Source organism: Lissotriton vulgaris, chromosome 12, assembly GCF_964263255.1.
Source record: "Lissotriton vulgaris chromosome 12, aLisVul1.2, whole genome shotgun sequence".
NCBI classification, from domain to species: domain Eukaryota; kingdom Metazoa; phylum Chordata; class Amphibia; order Caudata; family Salamandridae; genus Lissotriton; species Lissotriton vulgaris.
Window position 1 is genome coordinate 316,796,865 of NC_141700.1, and position 24,170 is coordinate 316,821,034.

Here is a 24,170-nt window from a genome sequence, read left to right on the forward strand (position 1 = left end):
TTTGCAACACAAACTCTAACTGCCCACTTAACTTGGGCTTGGCAAGCTACAATTTGTGCATCCTGTTTTCTTTCCTGCCCGCCAGCTCGTCTGGGGACAGGCCTTTGGCAGAGACACTGCTACCTGCTGGGGAGGTTACTCTCCTCCCCTCTGGGCCCAATGCCCCTCCAGCTGCTCATCTGCATTCTCAGCCCCTTCCTCAGGGGTATTCCTTGCTTCAACCCAGGCCCTCAGCGCCTTTTGGTACTCATCCTTCTTGGTGAGCTTAAGGTGAAATGCTTAAGCTGTTTTACGTTGTATCATTCTAGTCTCTCCTCTTCCCAATCATAATCAACTGATGCTATGGATGCTGCTTTATGAATGGTGGTTAAACTTGGCAAATCTTTGCAAAAATAGAAAATCCCAGGAATTTTTTTTTACCAAAAGTATGTGGTTGCGTTTTGGTCTGCACTCACTAGTAGTGTTCACCAATCACTGAGTCACAAATGCAAGTCCAAATCCTCACCGCTGACCACCAATGTTAGATTTAGGGCTCTCTAATTGGCAGAGGTAGGTACCTTTGACAAATAGGGACCCTTGATCTAGTCAGGGTAAGGGGGTACACTCTCACCCCCTTGGTAGCTTGGCACGAGCAGACAGGTTTATCTCAGAGGCAGTGTGTAAAGCATGTGTGACCCAGTGACAACACTACAGATGGACACCACACAAGTTGTAGTATAAAAAATAAGTATTTTTATATAGACTTAATACAAGGCCACAAACAACAAAAATCCACAATACTTTACTCTAAAAATGGTAGAATTAGCTTAGTTCTCTTAAGATGTAAAACGCGACACTTTAAGTTCAATGTATCTTAGGATGCGTAACGCTATACAATGAAAGTGTTGCAGGGAAGGTGATGCGTCGCTTTCTTACACGCAAGAATGTTGATGCGTCGGGTCCCTACTGATGTGTAGGGGATGCGTTGGTTCTTCTCTGTGAGGGAAGTTGATACGTCGGTGTCTTACTGCGCTTCCGTGGCAATGAGACTAGCAGCGCCGTGATGCGATGAAGATCCGGTGCAAAGATACAAAGATGGCGTCTTCTTTTTGATGCGATACAATGCGTGAACGCCCGATGGCCGTGTGGCGACTCAACAATTCTTAAGAGCACCGACAGGCCCTGCAACACACTTCCCAGTGATGCGGCGACGTCTGGTGTGTCGTCAATCCTCTTCTTTGGTGATGCGAGGTGCTTCAGCGATGATGCGGCAGCTGCAGCGGTGGCGATGCGCTTCTCAGTTGATGCGGCGGCGTCTGATGCGACGTTGGTTCTCTTCTCCGGTGAAGCGAGGACATCGGTTGTGGCAGCGGCACACTTCTTCGCCGTGAGTCGCGCTTCCAGCTCCTTGCGACACGCAGTTCCTCAGAAAGCCCAACATAATTGCAGGCACTTCCAAAGAACTCTTGGGGAGCTGGTGGGTGAAGACTGTTGTCCCTGAGACTTCAGCAGGAGGCAAGTTCTATCTCAAGCTCTTGGAGATACTTCACAACTTGATGAAAGTACACAAAAGGTTCCTCTCTCCTTTCTTTGGCAGTCTGGCAACCACTGCAGGCCAATCCCCCAAGCAGCACTTCAGCTTAGGGATAGTCTCTCCTCAGTCTCTCTGGTTCCTATCCTCAGCAAAGGTTTCTTCTTGTTTCCCAAAAGTGATCTAAAGTTCTGGGGTCTGGGTCCCCCTTTTTATACACAGTTTCTCTTTGTACTCTGGAGGCAGAGAAGCCTTTGCCTAGTCCAAACCAGTTCTGGTCAGCCCTGGAGCACTCTGTTTACATGACTCCTTCTTTCCTTTCACAGTGCAGGGCAGGGACATCAGACGCACCACAGGAGGTGGAGCCAGCATTGTGGAGGGAAGGCACAGCCCTATTCAGGTCCCAGGTGCAACTCCTCCCACCCATCCGCATGTAGATCTCACTATACAGCCCTGTGCTGACTCGCCCCGTGTCCGCGAATCCCCCAGCCCCTGTCACTCAAACTACAAACAAGGAATACACAACCTAGCAGAGGCAGGCTTGGATAGTTAGACAAGAAAATACCTACTTTCTAAAAGTAGTATTTTTCATTCACAGAATGTTAAAACCAACTTCACTAAAATATGTATTTTATCATTCTGAGTTCAGGCACACTAAACTCGAATTTCTACCTGGTTCCCTGAGTCAGTTAGGATTATAAGATGTAATAATCAAACTGCCCATTCTAGTCTATGGGGAACAGTGAGCTGTGCAATTGTGATAAACAAAAATGGCTGTAATTCACTGTTAGGACATGCCGCACACATCAGGGCTTGTCCTACATTTTACCTACAATGCACCCTGCCCTTGGGCCTACCATAGGGACATCTGATATGAAGAAAAGGGAAGGTTTAGGGACTGGCAGGTGGGTGCACTTGCCCAGTCAGCATGGCAGTATCAGACTGCACACAGGCTCTGCAATGGCAGACCAGAGACACACTTTTACAGGCTGCTTCTGTGTGTGGAACAATCAGTGCTGCAAACCCACCAGCAGCATTTGGTTTACAAGCCCTGGGCACACTCAGTGCACTGTACTAGGGTCTGACAAGTAAACCAAACCAGCCAAACATGGAGTCACTAATTCATACATCAATTTACCATAGGGAGCACTTGCAATGTGGCACTGGACAGCAGTGCTACAGTGCCCAAGCATCTATAACCAGCAAAAACACGAGGCAACAGCAAAAAGTGAAAGGGAGACCCATGCCAAGGTGCCAGGTCTAACAGCGGGCAGCTGCAACATGTGGGCAAGTTTGTGATAAAGCCCCTGGGAGTGGGACTTCCATCAAGCATTGTTGGTGCCTGGTACTGGCATCAGAAGAGCCCCGGTGAGGGGATCTCACAACGCACTAGTAGTGCCATAGCTGGTTTGTTTTTGGGTGCAATTCTGGTTCCCTGAGTGGGACCTGAGAAGCACAGTGGTGCCAGGTCTAATTGTCTCAGCTGCACCGCGAGAGCGCGGGCAGCTGCAACACAGGGACAGTAATTCTCTTGATGAGGAAGTGTTAAGTTACATCCCCCCTGCCCTAGTGCGCTACGCACATCGCTTTTCCTGCCTTGGCAGGCAACGGGCTAGTGGAAGGCCCCAGTTAGTGCCCTGACATTTCGGAGAGAGGGCATTTGGGCCCCAAGAAAGGCCATTTGGCGTAGGGTCATGTTTGGTCATTTTGTGGTCTGGTGAGAGCGCAAAGAGGATGATTACACCGTGTTAGGGTACTGTGGTGCATTACTAATGTGATTTATGCACCATGATTTATGTATAATGTGTTTGTGGTTGTGACTTATGCACAATGTGTTCTTTGCCTATTGTGTAATATGTTTATGGGGCTTACACATAATGTGTTTAGGCCTAATGTGATGCAGACATAATGTGGTTATGTTGTTAATACTAATGCCAAGTACAGTATTTTACCAGTAGTCACTGGTTGTGGTTTATATGTGCTACTAGTGCTTTCTAAAGATTCTGACAGTGGCCAGATTGGCCCTGTCCTGTAAATAATTGCCTGTGAATATTGCCTATTGCAAGTTGGCACAATGTATATTGTGTGATTATGATTCTAATGTGTTTTGGGTAATACAAAGGCTTTTTTTTATATAACCTTGTGTGGAGTCTCTTTTGTAGTGTACCTAGTGTGTTGCTGCAGTGTGTATGTTGCACAAACGCTTTACACATCGCCTCTGGGATAAGCCTGACTGCTCATGCCAAGCTACCAAGGGGGTAAGCAGGGGTTATCTTCAGCGTGTAACTCCCTTGCCCTGACTAGAGTGGTGATTTCTGTCTGGCTTAGGTGCAAGCCCTAGCCAACCAGAAATCCCATTTCTATCGCCCACATTCTCATGCACTATGTTCCTGTGTGAAAAGGCCTGCATGTCATTGTATATGATTTTGCCTGATTAACTTTTAAGTCCAGGGCTTCCATATACTCCATAAAGTATTTTATAAGCTTCTGGTGGTCATTTGGCATGCACACAATTACTACTGCATTATCTGCATAAAGAATTAAGGGGAGAGAGTGCCCATCTATCTTGGGAACTTCCAAGGCAGCCTCTGCTAGGTGTTCAGTTATGTTATTCACATATAGTAAGAACTGAAAAGGGGCTAGGATGCAGCTTTGTCTTACTCATCTTAGGGGCGATATTTATGGAGTTAATTCCACCTGTGGTCTGTAGCATACTGCTACTTTCAGGTCATAGTGTAGACATTTTACTAAAGTAAGAAGATCAGGTTTGACCGCCATTTTCTGCATTAATTTCCAACGTTTGACCGTATTGACCAAATTGTGTGCACTTAAAAGATCTATAAAAGCCATATTAATGCCACACCCTTTTGCTGATACATATTTGCTGGTAATATGGTGCAGGTTTAATAATTGCTCTATAGTGCCTATGCACGGTCTAAGCCCAACCTGAATGAGGGTTAGGATCGTGTTATCATTTGCCCATGTTTCTAGGTGAGCCATTATATCCCTCCCCATGCTTTTTACAGTAGCATCAATCAGAGATATTGATCTATAACAGGCCAGGTCTGATTTGTCTCCTTTTTTGAAAATAGGAACTAAGGCTGCAGAGCCCATGATTTAGGTATGTGACCTTCTACTACCGACATTAAAACAGCACCTCATTGGCTATAGGGGCTTTCCCAGGGGCTGAGCAATATATCGCCTAGACAACCTCACCCAGTTCAGTAGGCCCTAGCTAAGGGACCTGAGCTGCGTCAGACACAGCAGGCACGGGTAGGTCAACAGTGTGGAGTCGACCTTACTGATTAGGATGAGAAATCTCCCGAAAAGTGGGTTACCCAATTAACTTCGGGAATCAGGGCTTCAACCTTGGGGGTGTCAAAATCTGAAAAAAAAGCGGGATTGAATACGTCCCAGAATTTCGAGCAGTCCCTTAAGGAGGCAGTCGCTGTTAAGTCTTCCAAGGCTTTTGCTCTTATTTCCTTTTTCCTAGCCTCCACAACGTTCTTATATTCCCCTCTTGCTCGACGAACAACCATGGTACATTGTGGGGTCGGTTTTAATGCAAGCTTTAAATGTTTATGGGCAGCAGTGAATGTGGCTTTAAACCAAAAATGTACAGAAACCTCTTATTTTGACCTATTGACCGTCATGCTCTCAGATATTGTCTCACATTTTTTTACCTCTTTATTCACAGCTGTACAGTGTCTTCATCAGCATATCCTTTATACTTATTACGCAGTACAGTCATTTTCTCGTTGCTCCCCACAGATATTGTCTCACATAAATGAATAAAATCCCTCAATACGGTTGGAGAAGGGTTTTGTGCCAAATAGGCCATTTCGGGTTCCGAGTTCTCCAGAACTAGGGGCCATATTATCAAGCCCCAGCGATAATTATCGCTAAGCGCACTTAGCGCTAGGATAATTATAGCCGAGTAGCGTGGATTTTCATCACTGAGATAGCGTGCTATTAGCAACGCTTATCTCAGAAGTGAGAAAAATCCTCGCGCTAACTGCCAAATGAGAGATTATCGCTGGAAAACCAACGATAATCTCTCGAAGTTTGGCGTTAGCTTGATGATAAGGGCTCACAAACTTAGCCATGATATCCCCCTTCCATAGGATATCATGGCTAAGTCAGGAAAATACTAGGTGTAAAAAAAGCAGCGCTAACCGCGGTTAGCGCTGCTTTTTTTTATTACTAACTGGGTACGCGATATCCTTGATAATAGGAGAAATGTCGCTTAACAACATTTCTCCTATTATTTTTCTCTGGAACGCCCCCTTTTCATCTCATTAGAGATGCAAGGGGAAGCGTAGAGAAAAAGGATGCTAAAATGTGAATTTCCGTGTTAGCACCCTGTTGCTGATAGGGAGATAATTTTATCTCCGCTTTCTTGGCTTTTAAAGCCAAAAAAGCAAAGATAAATCCCTTGATAATATGCCCCTATGTTTTGCGTAAAGAACAACAGATCGATTTTTTCCCACTTGACCCTCATTCCTCTATTTTTGTTAAAAACATGTTCACTTCCTTTGTCTCCAGAGATTTTCTTGGCAATTAATTCTCGGGTGAAACACACCTGGATGTGATCACTAAGGCAAATATAGTTTAATGTTCATATGCCTCACCGCCCAACCGGTTCCAGTAGATGTGCGTGGTACACTCTGTTAAGAGCATACTCTGAATCCATACTGAAAGAACAGCACAATCGTGTTGACCCCTGCCTTTCAAATCCTTAATTGGTCCTTATCTCTTGTCACTGTGTGCAGCTGTTTTCTTAAATCAGTCCTCAAGAGTCCTCGCTATGTGTTCTTTTCAGTCAGACCAGAGAAGTGAGCAATGAGGTAGTTGTTGACTCAATGAGATTATGTTACGTGACCTACTATCATCTGAGCATGTAGTCCCTCTCGGGAATGGAATCCGTGTCACATTAACCAGCTCCGAATGACGCCATTAAAATAGCTGAACAACATATTGGAATTATAAAATGCTGTTTAAGTGTTTTTATTTTGTCATTTTTCACTATTGTTTTATTTCATTTTGTAGAATTTGTATTTTGCTTATTCTTACAAATATTTTGTTGTGAATAAAGATGTTAAAGCAGTTGAAAACGACCATTAAATTATAATATGTTCCTTGGCTTTTTAGCTAAAACCTAAACAAAGCCAGCATATAAATTGAACAGTTCAGTCATCAAAGTTAAAATCATGTTAAATAGTTGATAATAGAGCTAAAAATAAACAAGGTAAAATTAGAAAGCTGGGATATTATCAAAATAAGATTGTATTGACATGTGTAGAGTCTCTCACAATAGAACTTAAAACACATTGTTAATCACTGCGTACTAGTTGTAGGCATGTTACACAACCGGCTTCAAACTGCAAATTTACACCAAGCAAGAGTCAGCAAAACAAGCGTTGCAATCTGCACCACTTTCTGTGACCACCCACTTTTTGAGACCAGCATCTTAATACATCTGACCCTTAGATAATATTTTTGACACCGAAGTCATAAAGCACAGATAATACCTTCCATTGTATCCTGTTTTCCTTGTCCCATGACAAGGTCATCTCCAGTTTTTATTTTTTCGAAGACTTTTTGCATACATCTAAACAGTTAGCGTCCAACTAAATTAAAGGGATGTGCTCTGATCTTGTGCCTCATTGTTCCAACATCATCAACCTCTCCCTCACTCTCCAGCAGAGTATAGGAGCCCCGAAGGAATGGACATTGGCACAGCATCAACTAAATTCACAGCGAGTGTCGAGGAGAGGGTGTGTATATTGCTGGGAAGTCAGGAACAGAAGGACCAGGAGAGCAAAAAAAACGGAGGGGCAGGCTTAATATCGAAGCAGACTCCAGGGGTTGCTGTCCCCCCAGCAGCTAGAAATAGATACCTCCTGCGCTCCTTACACGATAAAGAGCTGCTACTCACTGGAAGCAAGGGTCCAGGCTGCCCAGCCACATTAACCCCTTTAACCCCAAAACAGAAGAAAAGAGAAAAAAGTAAACTAGGGGATTGCAGAAAGCTGAAGAAAGGCAGTATTATTGCCAAGTCAACTAAACCCCCTCCTTCTTTGGTATCTTACTTCAAGATAATGGAGAAGACAGTCTCCAGCCCTACACTAAACACTGGATCCAGTACAAAAGGAAGTGGTGGGGAAACAAAGCAAGCAGTACAAGCAGTACAAGCAAGTTTTGATGCAGGTACAGGACAGACCCCTTTGGCCTCCCCAGCCAATACATTGGGGGCCCCTTCACAATCAAATGTCGCGCTTCAGAACAAATATGCCCCTCTGATGTTAGACCCTGAGACGGACTTGGGAGACCTAGGGGAGACTCTGGATGAAGAACCCGAGCATGAGATAACACCCATAGCTATATCTCCTTCTATATCTGTACCTATATCGACATCTGTGCCCATGTCAGCATCAGCTTCAACATCAAACGAACCGCAGAAGGAAAATCAAAGCCTAGAGAGCCTCTTGTCTACTTTGAGGGAAGATCTCCTGGCAAGCTTGCTCCCTAAATTTGCAACATCGGAAGCTAACCAGAGTGAGATCGCTCGAAAATGCACAAGTTTGGAGAATAAAATGGACGAAATAGGCGCTAGAACGGAAGCTCTAGAGGGAGAGGTCGCTACTCTCACAAAAGGGTACGAGGCGCACTCTAAGGCTATAACGGAATTGAAAGAGCAGAACAGGTCTCTGCAACTAGATTTGGAGCGACTAGAGATCCATTCCAGGAGAAACAATCTGAAGTTTCTAAAGGTTCCGGAGGGAATAGAGAATGGGGATGTGAAGACCCTAGTATGCAAACTACTGCGAGAGGGTGTATTGAAGGATAGACCAGACATCGAATTGGAAAAGGAAATCCAAAGAGCGCATAGAGATCCATTTCGGCAACATTCGGGTCGGAATGCACCAAGGAAAATCTTAGTAAACTTCCTAACATTCTCGGTGAAGGAGCTGATTCTGAGCAGGGCGCTCGCAGATACATCATTGCAGATCGACTCAGTAAAATATTTAATCCGCTCAGATGTAGGCAAGGTAACAGCTCAGCGACAGTGGGAGTTAGGATCACGTATGCAGGAAATAAGAAGTTTCGGTGCTCAAGTCATGATGAAATTCCCAGCATCATTACGAGTTGTTTGGAACAACAAGACATATAACTTCATCTCCCCACAGGAAGTAGACCGCTTTCTAGAAGCAATGAAGGACCATCAAGAAGTTCAGCAAGCGCAAAGAGAGGCCCGTAGTTAAATATATGTAATATATGTGTAACATATGTAAAAAACACATTGTGAAATAATAACATAAAGAGAAAGAAAACTTGTAGAAGGGTCAGCGAGTGAAACTAAAAAAAAAAAAAATATACATAGAACAAAAGAAGAAAACTCAAAAAAAAAAAAAAAAAAAAAAAAAAAAAAAAACTTTATTTCATCACTATTTTCTTTTTCTTTCGCACTGAAAAAAAAAAAAAAACACACAGATATGAAGTGGAGACAGAGGCACTGACACAGATTATATAAACGCACTAAGATGAGGCAGGGACTAGGCCAGGGACATGGCTCTCAACGGCGATAAGATCGCCAAGGTTCAAGAGGGGGGGTTCCTCAAGGGAAGGGAGGGGGGGGAAGGGTCAAAAAGTATAAATATTGGAATATTCTATTCCAAACAAAGTACATGCTAATAAACAGGGCATTTTGGACTCCAGATAAGCTCTTCAAATGTAAATTAAGAGATTCGCCTACCTGCTGGAACTGCCAGTCGGGCTCAGGCGACCTTGCGCACATGCTTTTCAGTTGTCCTTCTCTACGTATATATTGGGGGAAAATATTTGATTGCATTCAACATGTATTCAAGATACGGCCTATACAGGAATTTGTATATGTAATCCTAGGGGCGCTTGACCCACAGTTATCAAATGACCAAGACCGCCTGCTTTTGGACTTAATGATGACACTGGCGTGCAAAGTAGTTCTATGCAAATGGAAGAACGCGAAAGAGGTAAACTTTAAAATTTGGCAGGAGTGGTTAACATTTCTTAGAGGTGCTAATAATCCAGCGTTACAAGCAGCCTCATGGAAACCATCCAATAGAAAGCTGTGGAAATCGCTAGATGCATCCTCATTTCACTACGATCCGCCTTGATGCAATACATGCGACTCTATTACAACGGCCTATGTCACCTGTGAGTACGTTTGTTGTCATCCACTAGAGCCTATAATGCCACTCCTACGCACTGAGAGTTATGTCTGTATGTGTTTTATAATAATGCAAGCAAGAGTTGATTTATTTTTTATATTAAGTTTATTCTCTGTATGTGATTATCGATAGATGAACCGAACATTTTGTATACTGGAAGAATTATTGTACTGTCTTTTCCTTTTGTTTTCCTATTTCAATAAAAACGACTTGAAATAAAAAAAAAAAAAAGAAAATTTTCCTCGTATATCAATGGTATCTAAAATAGCTTTAGAAATTATAGTTAAATCAAATAATGATGATAGTGACGAACATATGATTAATGGCGGGGGATAACTTAAAGTTCATAAGCTGGAATGTGAACGGGCTTAGAGAGGACAAAAAGCTGAAAAGAATCTGTGAGTTTCTGAGTAAATCAGATGCTCATATTATTATGCTAGAAGAAACACATCTAGACCAGAAAGAATGTAAAATTGCCTTCAAAAACCAAAGATGGATACAAGATCTCCTCTGCTCTAACCAAAGCAGCAAAATAAGGGGTGTAGCAATTATTGTTAGAGTGAATAGTGGGGTAAGGGTGCAAAAGTACGATACGGATGACACAGGAAGATGGTTGACTGCCTTCATAACTATAAACAACATAAGGCTGACTTGTGGGGTCTACTATGGTCCAAACCAGGACTGTCCAGATGCATTAATCAGCTTAAAAACCAGTTTGGTGGAGCAAGATACACCTATTATTTTAGGAGGAGATTTCAATTTAGTTTTTGATTCAAAACTTGACCGTACCTCTAAGGCCATTTCTTCTTCTCTACCTAAATCGAAGAGAGAGCTTAAAACCATCATGAAAGACTTTAGTCTCATAGACGTATGGAGAATCAAAAACCAGAAAAGCAGAGATTACTCATTCTATAGCCACAGACATAAACATCATTCACGTATAGATTTTTTCTTAATTGATCAAGAACTCTTATCCAAAGTCACAACCACTTCTTATGTTCCAGCAATATTATCGGACCACTCACTAGTAACCCTATCTATAAAGATTCCACAGGGAGGGCAGGTCAGAAGGTGGACATTAGACAGATCATTATTACAACAGGAGGAAATAAGGGGAGACCTGAGGAGACAAATGGAGGAATACTTTGTGTTTAACAAGGCAACTGCTTCAGAACAAATAGTGTGGGAAGCCTTCAAGACCTACTTAAGGGGTTTTTTCACAACCACAATGATCAAGAGAAGTAAGAATAGGAAGGAAACAGAGAGGAACTCATTACAGGAGATTAAGCAAAAGGAGCAACAATTACAGAAGGCCTCACTCGAACAACATGCTAATATACACATCGTACAACAGGAATTAGAAAATTTGAAATCGAAATATCAGGCGAATCTCGATAAGATCATTAAAGAGAAATGGGATTCAAGTAAACTTAGCAACTTCTCATATGGGGAAAAATGTGGCCGCCTTCTTGCATGGAAGGCTAGGTCTGATAGAGCAAGAAACCAAATCAATGGCCTTAAAATGCAAAGTTCTGGTGATGTCTCCTTTGCTAATGAAGAAATATCGGAAGAGGCAAGAAGATACATGCAGACCTTATATTCTGAAACCAAGGATAAATCCAATCTGGTTGCTGATGGATGGTTGGAGGGGGTCAGACTTCCGCAGTGTCATGAGAATGACTTTGACTTTGTAAAATCTGAGATAAAAGAGGGGGAAGTTCTTAATCAGATGAAGAAGATGGCAAAAGGGAAAGCTGCGGGCCCGGATGGACTCCCTGTGGAGGTATATCAAACTGGTGCGGAGATAATCGTCCCTGTTCTCACTTCCTTGTTTAATAAAATATATTTGGCTGGTGAACCAATCCCAAAGACCTGGTTGGAGGCCTCAGTTGCTTTAATCTTGAAGCCAAATAAGGACCCCCTGACTATTGAATCATATAGGCCGATCTCCCTGCTGAACAGTGATTACAAAATTTTTGCAGGAGTATTGGCGGCAAGGCTGGCCAAAGTGATTAAAACTATTATACATGAGGATCAGAGGGGTTTCATGCCGGGTAGACAGATTAACGAGCTGACTTTTCAGGTTATCACAGCAATAGACTATGCTATTGATAAGAAACTTCCGTTGACTATCGTTGCGATAGATGCCGCAAAGGCATTCGATCAGGTAAACTGGGATTATCTTTGGGATGTTCTGTCCGCATTCGGCTTACCTACTAACTTCATCGCCTCTATAAAAGCATTGTACCTGAACCCAAAGGCAAGGATTTTTGTAAATGGGACGCTTTCAGATTGGGTCCAAATATCAAGGGGCACTAGGCAGGGATGCCCCCTTTCCCCCCTATTGTTTAATTTATATATCGAGCCATTAGTGAACAAACTAAGGGCAGATCATTTAATAAAACCCTTTTCAATAAACGATCTGGATCTAAAATTTGCCCTATATGCAGATGACCTCTTAATGTTCACTTCTAATCCTGAGGTAGCAATACCTAGACTTTTTGAACATGCAGAAGCCTTTGGAAAGACCTCTGGTTATAGAATCAATAAGGATAAAACGGAAATCATGCAATGGAACCAGGAGGCAGCGCTGCCTGAAACAAAAACAAGGATGAGGTACCTTGGGATTCAGTTAGTCCAGGACATTACTCAGATATCGATAGTTAATCTTGACAAGGTATATAAGGAAGTCTGTGGTAAATTACAGCGTTGGTCCGGGCTCCCATTAAACATCTTCGGGAGGGTTAATCTTATAAAGATGATTATACTACCAAAGGTAACTTTCTTGTTTAATTCAATACCCTTATCCTTCGACACAAAGGCGGTGGGAAAACTACAAGGAAAAATAGGTTCATTCATTTGGAATTCCAAAATGCCCAGAATCTCTGCTAAAAAGTTAAGAAGACAATCAAAAATGGGAGGTCTTGCGCTACCTGACATCTTGCATTATGCCCATTCCTTCCATTTTAAAAATTTTAGAGTTATGGCAGGTAAGGCAGATACGTCTTTTTTGGGTCGTTTGTTTCAAGCAATACTGCATAGTATCCCCCAAGGCCACGAATACTTTTTATTTAAGTTTGGAGACCCCAGATTTTACAAAAAGGTTAGGCTAAAGGTTCTACTTACGGCTCTGAAGAATTGGGTTTTCTTCAGGAGAAAATTACAAATTCCATACTACGCCTCTCAGGCCCCAATATGGGACTCTCCAGGGACCCCGGAATGCCTTAGAGACCAATTGTCAACCCCTCTTAAATTAGCAGGGTTAATGCAGTGGAAAGATCTACAAAACGATCAGCAGTTATTGGGGTGGGACTCCTTCTCTAGATTGACGGGAGGAACCCTTACAAGATTTAAATACTACCAGCTGTCAAGCTGGTGGTCTACGGAAATATGGGATTGTGCACCTAACCCGAAATTTGATTTTGTAAATAGAAAGGGGCGTTGGGATAAAGAACTCGCTTTTTGGTATGAGACTTTGATGGAAAAAGAGGGAGTTACGGATCTGGAACTTCAAAATCTCTGGGGAAATGGTCTGGGGCTGGATAGCAACAAACTGGTAGACCTGTGGGGGGACTCTTTTAGTCTGGTGAACGGAATAGTAAAATCTGCTCCACTTAAACGAAACCATCTGTTTACACTGTACAGGGTGTATTTCTCCCCAAAAAGACTGACAAGGATCACAAACCTACAATATAGCTGCCCAAGGTGTAATTTGTTAGAGGCAGATGACATGCATATGTTCGTAGAATGTCCTAGCCTTAACTTGTTCTGGAAACAAATTGAGGGTTTTTTGATGGATGTACTAGGAACACAGATTGTGGTCTCTCCGGCAATGATTCTGTTTGGTCTGGGGACGGGTTACCAGCTTGCAAATCAGCAGACTAAATTTATTTTCTACGTGATGTTATTGGCTAGGCGAGAAATATGTAAAGCATGGAAATCTGAAGATGCTCCCACTTTCTCTGGTTGCTTAAGGTATATTATCTATGTCAGTGAGTCTGATATAGCATGCGATGTTTCCTCTGAGTCTAAGATCTGGGAGCCCCTGGTGGCATGGCGGAACAGATGAGTGTATTCCGATGATTTCACCTGGGTACTGTTGGTGCTTAGTCCTCAACCAACCCGAGGGTCGCCAAGCTACAGAGGCTGAGGTGGATAAAGCAAACAGTAAATACTAGAAGGGAGTACCTTTTTCCGGCTCTCTCTGGCGTCAAATTTTGTGGTCGTAACATCGTAATGCCAGGGGGAGGGGAGAGGATCTCCGTCTAGAGCACCCAAATTGGTATATGAGGATAAAAAAAAAAGAAATTAAAAAAAAAAAAAAAAACCTCTCCCTCACTGGAGATGTGTTTCGGAGTGCTTCAAAATAAGCTGGATGTCTCTTCCCTTGAAAAAACTTTCTACAGATCCATGTGACTGTAATAACTTTTACCAAGTCTTTGGTTTACTAATTCATGCAAAACTGTTGTAAATCGTTGTGAGCAGCCAAGTGAAACAGTTAATAAATGATAACAGTCTTCTTGACCATCTTCAGGCATGCTTCACAACTGGTGAAGACACCAAAACTGCCATCTTGCAAAAGATTGATTATGTTTTACATATTCTGGACAATGGGATGTTTGTTGATAGTTCAAGATCTATCTGTCACCTGCGATACAAATTTGATTTTTGATTTGGTTTTATATTTATATAGCGCACGAATGACCAAGGGCATCTAGGCAGTGTGCGGGAAAAAGGTTTGCCATGCATAACAGATGGCCATGGCATACTCATTACACTTTGAATAGTGCATTGGCTTGGAAGGCAAAGCTGTGCTGTAGCATGTTTGAACTCTGGGAGCGGCCACTTTGACCATGCCACCCTGGTAATACAATTCATAAATTGGCTTCAAACAGATAACATATCTGCCTACAAACTAGCTTGCCTAGTGCACACACTTTAAAATTCTGACTCACCACATTACTTGGCCAAGAATCTGACAAATTGTTGGTTGTAGGGTCATGGCTACAATGTAGTTAACACACTCCTCCTTGAAACCCAACTATTCAACAATAAAATGCACTGTCAGCCAGCCATTCTCCGATAGTGCTCCTAGAGTCTTGAACTCAATTCCATCTAATACGTATATGATTGCCTGCCTTTCTACATTCAAAAGAACAATTACAATTATTTTTCCTTAATCCTTGATCTATTTCCTAGGCACTTGGCCCCTGAAGTGCTACTGAACCCTCAATTAGTGATACTAACTGCATTAACAGATCACCTGTACATGCTACATAGTTTTGTGCTAGTATACTAACATATGAGAAATTCTGAAATGCGACATTTTTTATTTTGTAATAGTACTACTAATACCTCTGTACATATTTGTTTACTATGATATTGTCATGTAAGAGTTTCTAAAATGTGGCATTATATGTTTTGTTTTGTTTTAATACTTCTAGTATATTACGTACAGTTTTATGTGTTTTCAAAAACCCTGGGCCCAAATTTAATAATATAACAAACGAATCCACAAAGGGAAGAGGGTCCTAGAACCAGTTTACCGACCAACTCACAGATTCAATCCCCAATTCAAATTATATCCATTGCAAACAAATCTGGTGGTCAAAAGAAGGGGCAAAAGGGTAGCTAAAACCTAATTACATACCACACAACACGAGTGCAAAAACCCAACAGATTTGCTCAATAGACAGGAAAAGCGACCTTTACGAAATAGTTGGATTTTCATCAACTGCCAAGAGAGCCCAATGTCATCAATTGGATAGCCTTCCTTCCTACCACAACACCTCTTGATCACAGAGGGGAACGATGTGGTTCAGATTTCGCATGGATCACTGTAATCACAAGAAGAGGAAGTACAGAGGGAAGGTGAAAAGAATGACCAGTTTAGTCACTTATTTTGAGGTACTACAAATAGGATATCTATTTGGTTGGGTGATGGAAAGGATTAGTGCAGTGCAAGTGAGTGAGAATTAGAAAGGATTTGGAATTAGGAAAAAATACTTTTTATTACAATATCTCTTCCAATCCTCTTAAACGGTGCAAAAAGCGGCATTTAACAAATAGTCCACTTAACAAAGATGGTCCACTAGTTTCAGCCTGGTGGGCCACTTGCCCAGGCTTTCTTCAGGACCTAAGTTTTTTAATGGCTACTGCATTTTTTTAAAATTTGTGCAAATGTGCATAAAATAATTACAACCTTGTACATAATACCTCAATACAAGCAGGGTGGTCTTCACACCTGTAAGAGATAGCGACATAAATACATGCATGTTCTGAAATATTGCACCAGTTTCACATCCTTGCCCTAACGCATAAGCCATACTACCATTGGTTGGAAATTTCTAATGTGCCAGATACACTCACCTGTCTTGTATGAGGTACAAGCCTCACCTCACCTGGCAACCACTCAGGTATATGAGACCCCGCCCTGTGATGAATAATAAAGTCAGTAATCAAGAGGGGGCATCATCAAACAAGCTATAAGGATATACTCTATTTGGGTTGTAAGTATTCCTATTTCAAACACTTTCAGCAGAAAAACACATCTGCAAACCAGTAGTTCTTCTCATAGCCGATATTTATGTATTTGTTTTCAATGTGAGATTCATTAAATGTATGTCTTCATATACATAGGTCTTAATATAGCAATATTTATGCCTGTATTCAAAATAGGTTATTTTATTTATTTTTATATTGGAACATTTATAGCCAAAGAAATTGCAGCCTGAGGATATCCAAGTGATGACACTGGCCTCTCATGGCAGTTGATGGAAATCCGACTATTTCGTAAAGGGCGCTTTTCCAGTCTATTGAGCATATCCATTGGGTTTTTGCACCCGTGCTGTGTGGTATGTAACTAGGTTTTTGCTCCCCTTTTGCCCCTTCTTTTGACCACCAGATTTGTTTGCAATGGACCCAAATTTAATAAGACTTTGCATTCTCCTTGTGTGAGGCAAGGAGATGCAGGGAAACACAAGAGCTTATTTAGGATTTACAAAGGCACCTAAGTGCTGGTTTGTGTGGCTTTTCGTGCCTTTGTAAAGAAATCTAACATAACGTAGCAGCTTGTGCACCATCACATTTCTTAGTGGTAGGTATTCTATGGGTGGTGCATGGGCATTCACATGCAACCACCTGTAGATTTAACGCAACTCCAGATTAATTAAGGTTTTTAACCCCTTCGCCGTGGGGATAATTCCCCCGCGGCATGGGGAGGGTGGCCGGGCACGGCGCCGAGGGGCTTGTGACGAACTGAGCTCGTCACGACTTCGCCCACTCAATGGAACGCCCCACACAGGAGGGGAATTATCCACCCATGGGCGTTTTCAGGGCAGTTATGACGAGGTGAGCTCTCATGAGCAAAGCTCCACTGTGCCTCATGACGAGATGAGCTTGTCATAAGCGCCGAAGTAGTTAAAGCAGGAATAGCCTAAATTTGGTACGCCTACCACAGAGAGGCATAATGAGGAGAAATATGTTTATTTCTCTTATTGCCAATACTATTGATTGTGTTGCTGTTCTGTATTTGTTCACAGCGATGTAAAGTGTTCTGATGCTCATGGGTTTTGTAAGCACTACATAAAATTACCCCATAAGTAAATCAATAAATAAATGTTGTTGAGATGTTATTAATATGCAGGTATACCAAAAATGTTAGATGTATGCTATATGCATAGTTCTTCATCGGAGGCTTATGCATGGACATTGATTCATCAAAATGCCAGGAGTAGAGAAAGTGACATCACTCACCCTTTGTCCTTATTGGCATGAAAGGAAGTGACATCATATGACCTTTGACCCTAAATCTTCCAAGGAGTGATGCCACTTGGTCTTAACCCAAAGGATATCACAATATTTTACATCACTAAAGCTTCATTATACCTGTGTCATTAATATAAAATACAACACAAATGTCTCTTATAGATACACATATATTAGGGTGCAGTCATAATCTTTAGGAGTGATTGTGAATTATACACTACTTGCCCTAAACTGTGCTGAATAATGCAAATGAACAAGAGCACTTTTGAATTGGTTGGGGGAAGGGGTTCGCCACACAAGATAATATTGAAATGGGTGAAATATTGCATTTTAAAGCACGCTCTTCACTTTAATCTGTTATAAAGTCAGGAACTATGAAAGGGCACTCAATAAATATATAAGACCTTTCATGGACTTATATAGCCAAACAAACCTGCTGTTCCATAGAAGTTGACTCCCTTTTTTTTAATTGTGCTATGAGTGCACCCATATGCATAAAATAAACTCCATTGTGTCAGGTGCAGCATGTTGCCATGGGTCCCCCCATATGTCATGGGTGCCCTTTATGCCAACAATTACATGAAATATGCCAGTCACAGAATTGTGCAATTAATGTTATACATGCAATGTGGGTGACCCTTAGGTCAAAAACTACCTCTAGTATGGTAGAGCCTGCATTTTGTCATGTTTGTTTGTCCCCCTCCTTTGAGCCATTGATGTAATCCTTATTGCCAAGAATCACCTCCAAAGTGCAGGCTCCAGCATTTTGACATGGATGTCCCATATATCTAGTATTTTCTCTAATATGCCAGATCCCCGTCTGTTAATCATTGTCTCCGGTATGTCAACACCAGTATTTTGTCAGGGCCAAAAGCAGACTTGCATTCATAACACCATATGTTCACTCCTGCCAGTTTACATTCACTAACTCACACTCATTCACATTCACTCATTATTATTCAATCATTCTCACACCCTTGCACTCATTCATTCTCACTCTCCGGTGCTCAAGCATACACTCACTCACACATTGTCGCTCATCCTCACGCGTATTAGATCACACCTACTCACTCAAATAACTTGCACTCCCTCTCACTTCATCATTCTCACTCACTTATACTCACTTATTGACATTTAATCTCAATATTGCCACTCTTATCACTCACTTTCACTCACACATGCATGCTCACACACACGCATACATAAACACTTTCTCTCTCACACAAAAACACTCTCACCTGCAAACATGCACAAAACATACATTTAAAAACCTTTTTTATTACCCGATGCTGCTGTTTTTATTACACTAACAGTATATATTATGTAATTATTCACTGTTAGCATAATTAAAACTGAGCCGAAAACAAGGGGGGCAAAGCCACACATGTCTTCTTGCACTGATTTTGCCCTCTCTGAGGCCATGGGTCGCAAAAGCAGGGCTCGGGTCACAAGGAGCAAGCCAGGGGTCGCAAATGACCCATAAATGACACCCATAGGCTAAATGCCTGCTCTGGGAGGCAGGATCTCATGTATCATATGTACTGAACAAAATGGACTGAAGTTAGAATTCATGATGGAAACAAAAAAAAAAATATGCCACAGAATCTGCTGTAATATTAATGCTTGAAACAGACTAAAGTTGATGGGAGGTATGCTTGCAATATGTCTAACCACTGGCAATTGCCACGGGTAGCATTCCAACCCATTGTTATTTTGCCTACCATGCCACCACAGTTTCTATCCAGGCATATGCAAATCAGTCTCAACCCTACTCCAAAAGGAATAGACCAGTCCGAATTGCCATTTCGCAATCTGCCTGAACTAGAACACAAACGACTCAAGACTTAGTTTGCCATGATAGGGGATTGAATATGATACCCACATCTGGGCATACCTCAGCCAATTGGCTGGTACAAACAAATAACAGTGGGAAGCACTCACATTTTAAGTAGTCCTTGATCATTTTATTACAATTCAATTCATTGAAATTTCATCTGTCCATGATTCTATGGAGACGTCATTATGCAAATTCAGTTTATCCAATAAACTCAAGGACCATTGGCTGTAAAAAATCTAATCAATATTTGTTCTTCAATCTTCTTTAACTCAAAGCAAGCAACATATCAGCCCAGACAATGTGTTTCATCTGTGTAAAGAGACTTCATCAGGGCTAAGTTATGGCTATTGTCACAAGCGACATAGCAATAGCGCAATTCTTTTTAATATCAAATGTCCAGTGACATCCATTACTGGATAAAATATCAGTAGAACTTTATTTAAACAATGTGATCTCATAAAGGCTCTGGCTTTAGGAAGGATTCCAGGAGATATTCAGTTGTTCAACTGAGTTAGAAACAGACTCTGATCAACTTAGAAAACAATCATAAAGCTCACCAATAATATTGTTTCCACCAAGCGGAAAGGAGAGCATCCAGCTTCGACGCTACTCCCATTAAGGGGCTTATTACGAGTCTGGAGGTTCACGAACCGCCAGACTTGCTGAGGCGCGAAGGTGGCGGAATCTCAACTGCCCTATTATGAAAAGAGAGGTCGGGCCTTTCTGGGACCACAGCAACCGCCAGGGAACTGAGATCCCTGGCAGTGGTGCAGCAGTCTTGAAGCCGCAATATGCTTGTCGGGGCCACAGATGCCCCGCCAAGCATATTACGAGTTTCCTTACCACCACACTTTTCATGGATGTGTGATTGACATGAAAAGTGTTGCGGTGAGGAAACAAATGGGGCCCTACAGGGCCCCCTTGTGCCTCTGCGCCATGGGGTGCATACTGGGGGGCACATGTTGTGCTCCTCTGTGTGCATGGACCCCAGTACCTGCACGGCAATGACTGCAGCAGTCCATGCCGTGCACGTTCTGATTTTGACGTTCCCATTTCGGTGCCTATTTCATAGACATCAGCGGGGGACACCAAAGAACTGCCCACCAGACAGGAGAAAAGTCCATATCTGGCAGGCGGTTCAAACATGGGTTTGGCAGTGCGGAAGTGGGCGGTCCTGCACCGCCAGACTCATAATAAGGCCCTTATTCAGTACTTCAACCTGACAAACTGTTTTACCACCTGTCTTCATCAATTAAACTTTCTGAGTTCTGCAGTAGATGTTCAGCCAAGCGGATCGTATTGAACTCTCCCTGCCATGTTTTCCAAAGTTTGAGGAACAAATCAATTTATTAACACTAATGTATTGGGTTTCAGTCCCCATTAGAGCGCCCTGATACTGGTGTTGTTTAACATTTATCTACGGGAGTGATCAAGAATTTCAATTATTGAAAACAGGGGCAAAAACGACTTATCATACTCTCTTTTCCATGATGCATAACAGTAGAACGTATTATTATTAGTACACTTACTTTAGTGCCTAGCAGAATGTGTATATCCATAATTTGCTTCTTCTTTTCCAAAATGCTAAGCAAATGCTCCTGGAAGACCCCAATCTTTGTGTAAAAATGATCATTGTGCCAACAGCCTTCAATGTTATCAAAATCAACTCCAAGAGGGAGGAGGAACTGAACGCTGCGAGGGTCTAGGGCGATCTGCTGCGGCCTGCATAGAAGTGCTGCTCGGGCGCGAGAGTCCATCACTGTCAGCTTCAGCACCTTGTGTGATCGTACAGCAACCAATGCAGCGGTCAACCCCACAGGGCCCGCACCCACAATCAACAGGGTCATTTTGGCCCTCCACTGTCGCAGCCGATCAACGCTGATCTTCACTACCACATAGAGAGTCACGGCCAGTAGTGTGTTGAAAGCTGTGTCGAAAAGCAGGTTGACCTGTTGACTCTCCGTCTCAGGGAGTGAGGTGCCCTGGTCTTCCATCTTCTCCAGCGATAGAAGTAATACTACAAAAGGTGTACACCGTGAAACAGAGCCAAGGTGAGGATCCCTGTATCCAAAAAGTAAATTCTCCTGCACAAGATCCAATCATCAGCTAGTTTTTTAGTGTCAGGTCTTGCCACGAAGAGCATCTGCATCCATCAATTTCTTTTGTGCCTAAAATGGTGCAACAAGTTCTCCTTCCTCGGGTATAGCTTCCAACCAGTTAACTTGGAGCCGCTGGGAGCACCTTCAGCACTTCAGTCTTCATATAGTAACTCCCAAATGGCTAACTCGTCCAGTCAGGGGACAACTGCTGCCTTTCTCTCCCTTCACCAAGCATTCTATTGACTGGCTGACCCACACTTGACAACAAGCCGCATTTAATTTGAACATGCACTGCCCACCTGGCTTGCATTCTGCAGAAAAACTAAATAAATCACCGTTGCTACAACCCACTGGCGTTTTAATGACCAGATACCTGGAAACAGCTCAGCGTAAAAAATACAGCGCTTCTTGGAAGTAAGCTGCTGATCTCTATCAGAAGCCGAGCCTCCCACACGCCCGTGGAGATGTGCCCTTTACTGACACACAGCAATCTGCAAAGGGTTGCCAGGAGCCCCAGGAAAACATCGCCTTAACACCGAGGCCAGAAGCCGGCGCCCTGCACGCATCTCGCGTGGAGGAACCTGTGTCCTTCAGTGGAACAACTGCTGTTTGTGCCGGAGCACACGGAGCTGCGCGGGGTGGGGTCTGCTCTGCAGTCCGCCCTCCAGCGAGGTCAGTCAGGTGCCAGCACCTCTCAGCTGCGCATTTGCACTCCGCTGACAATGTGCTGGCAGTCGCGGCTGGGCTAATAAACCTTTTCACTGCGGATGCCAAGCGCAAAGCTTCCCGAGAGACCGAGTTCACTTCCGCCCCCTCATATATCTCTGAGACCCACTGGAAGAGTCACACTGACAGACTCCAGGTTTTTTACGCTCTGCCCTTCTCCTTTCATATTCAAATGAAGTCAGCGAGCTGAACGGTTTGTTCAGGTAATTACCAAGCGCTCCAGTACGCCTATCATGGATGCCAGGCAGCACAACCCAATTTGTGTCGGTGTCTTTTAAGTGTTCCATGTCAACAGTCCAGTTTTGGGACCCAGGGAGCTCATTGGACGGACTCATCCAAATTAAACCCCTAATGGGTGTAAAATGATCCGAGTTCTGCGAGTGCCGAACAGTTTAATTCGAATGCACTTAAAGGGGCTTTTAACGAAAGGGAATGCCATTTTGATCTTCATCCAGCGGCACGCAGAATTTTATTTCAGTGTCATAAATAAAACTGCCTTCACTTTATTGCTCTATTTATGACACTTCATGAAAGCTGGCCCGATGCCTCAGCGCTCCAAGGGCACTCCCCGTACACTTGCCTTCACCCGCACAGTGTAGTACATACAATTCTGATTAACTCTTAAATAAATACACAAATTTGTTTTTGACGGTCGGAATGCTTTTAATTTTGGCTAATTTTATTTTCCTTTTTTTGATATAAAGCAGACATTATTCCAAAGGATGTAAGAATGCTTTACAGAAACGAAGAGTAGGTTCCTATATTGTAAATTGCATTTATAATAGTCCATACTACCCATGAAGATGAGTTAAAGTGCATTGGAGTGAGTAGCTCGGTCCTCAAGAACCCAAGGTTATAGGCAGAGTTGGATTGTGATAAAAAAACTCGGTCCCGGCATGCTAAAAAATGTGGCCCACATTTGCATATCGCCTTTCCGCTAAACACTGCTTCGGCAAAGTTTTATAAAAAGAAGGGGGGAGGGGGGTGTCTCTGCGAGAGGTATGTTTTCATAACTTTACTTGTATAAAAAAAAATGCACAGACTAGTTCACACTGGTGAAACACACCCAGTGCTGGAAATGGAAAAATAAAAGTGCAGGTACTCTGTACCAGAGTACCTGCTTGTTTCTGAGATATGCTGGTACTCTACAAATAAAAGTATTGTATTTCTCTTGAGAAATGCCGATACTTTCCACCTCAAAATAAAAAAGTTCCGGTATTCCGTACCGGAGAGTACCGGCCCATTTAAAGCACTGAACACACCTGAAAACAAGTGAGGCTAATTCTGCTCAGGCCCCCTGCCCCCGCTCAATATGTATACATTAATGGGCTGACCCAGCGAGAGAAAGCGATTGACAGCTCTGCCGGTTAAGAAAAGGGAGCTTTGGACGCCCATCTGCCTCCAGAAAGGCCATTCAGGCACCAACTGGGCCGCTGGCAGCATCCAAACAACCCAGAGACGCCCGAAGCGGGCCCCAGCCTGCCCAAAAAAGAGGCCCACAGCTGGAACTCAGATACTGGCCCCTTGGCCATTGTCCGTGTGCCGCCTTACCAATCTGACCCCGGTTATAGGTAAATACGTAGTAATTCGTATAAAACAGTTGTCATAGTTGCATAGCTGAGTCACCTGAATCCAGGGCTTAATTTGTGCCGGAGCTTTCCGGTGCTAAGCACCGGCACTTCATTGTCAGGGCCGGGTCTTCCCTTTGATCTCCGATGTTCACTAAATTCACAGTATTGTTACACTCTGATTGAAACTGCCAGGGCCCCTGCCTCCTCGTAAAATTACAGGTCACTCGGTGTTGTGGAATGCGGTCCTCAGGGGGGGCTCCTCGGTCTAAGGAAGGAAGCAGCAGCAGGCTCTGCTCTCTCATTCATGCCATGCCGTCCAGTGGTGCACAGAGGCAGGCGATCGCGAGCGGCTCCCCCACCCCCTAGGCTGAATTAACTCTCTAAGCGGAGCCTCCCAGTCACAGGGAGCATGTGCCGGGGTGTGTGTGTGTGGGGGCCAGGGGGTGGGGG

At 43.1% G+C, this 24,170-nt stretch overlaps 1 protein-coding gene across 1 annotated transcript in view; it reads right to left on the bottom strand.

Moving 5' to 3' along the window:
* LOC147674021 (uncharacterized) overlaps window positions 1–22,018 on the bottom strand; it is a 416,608-nt gene extending 394,590 nt beyond the window's left edge. The window contains exon 1 of the mRNA XM_086945099.1: window positions 20,854–22,018. Coding sequence (XP_086801225.1) covers window positions 20,854–21,318 — 465 coding nt within the window. The 5' untranslated portion in view covers window positions 21,319–22,018. The remainder of the gene's footprint in view (window positions 1–20,853) is intronic.
* Window positions 22,019–24,170: the final 2,152 nt, after the last annotated feature.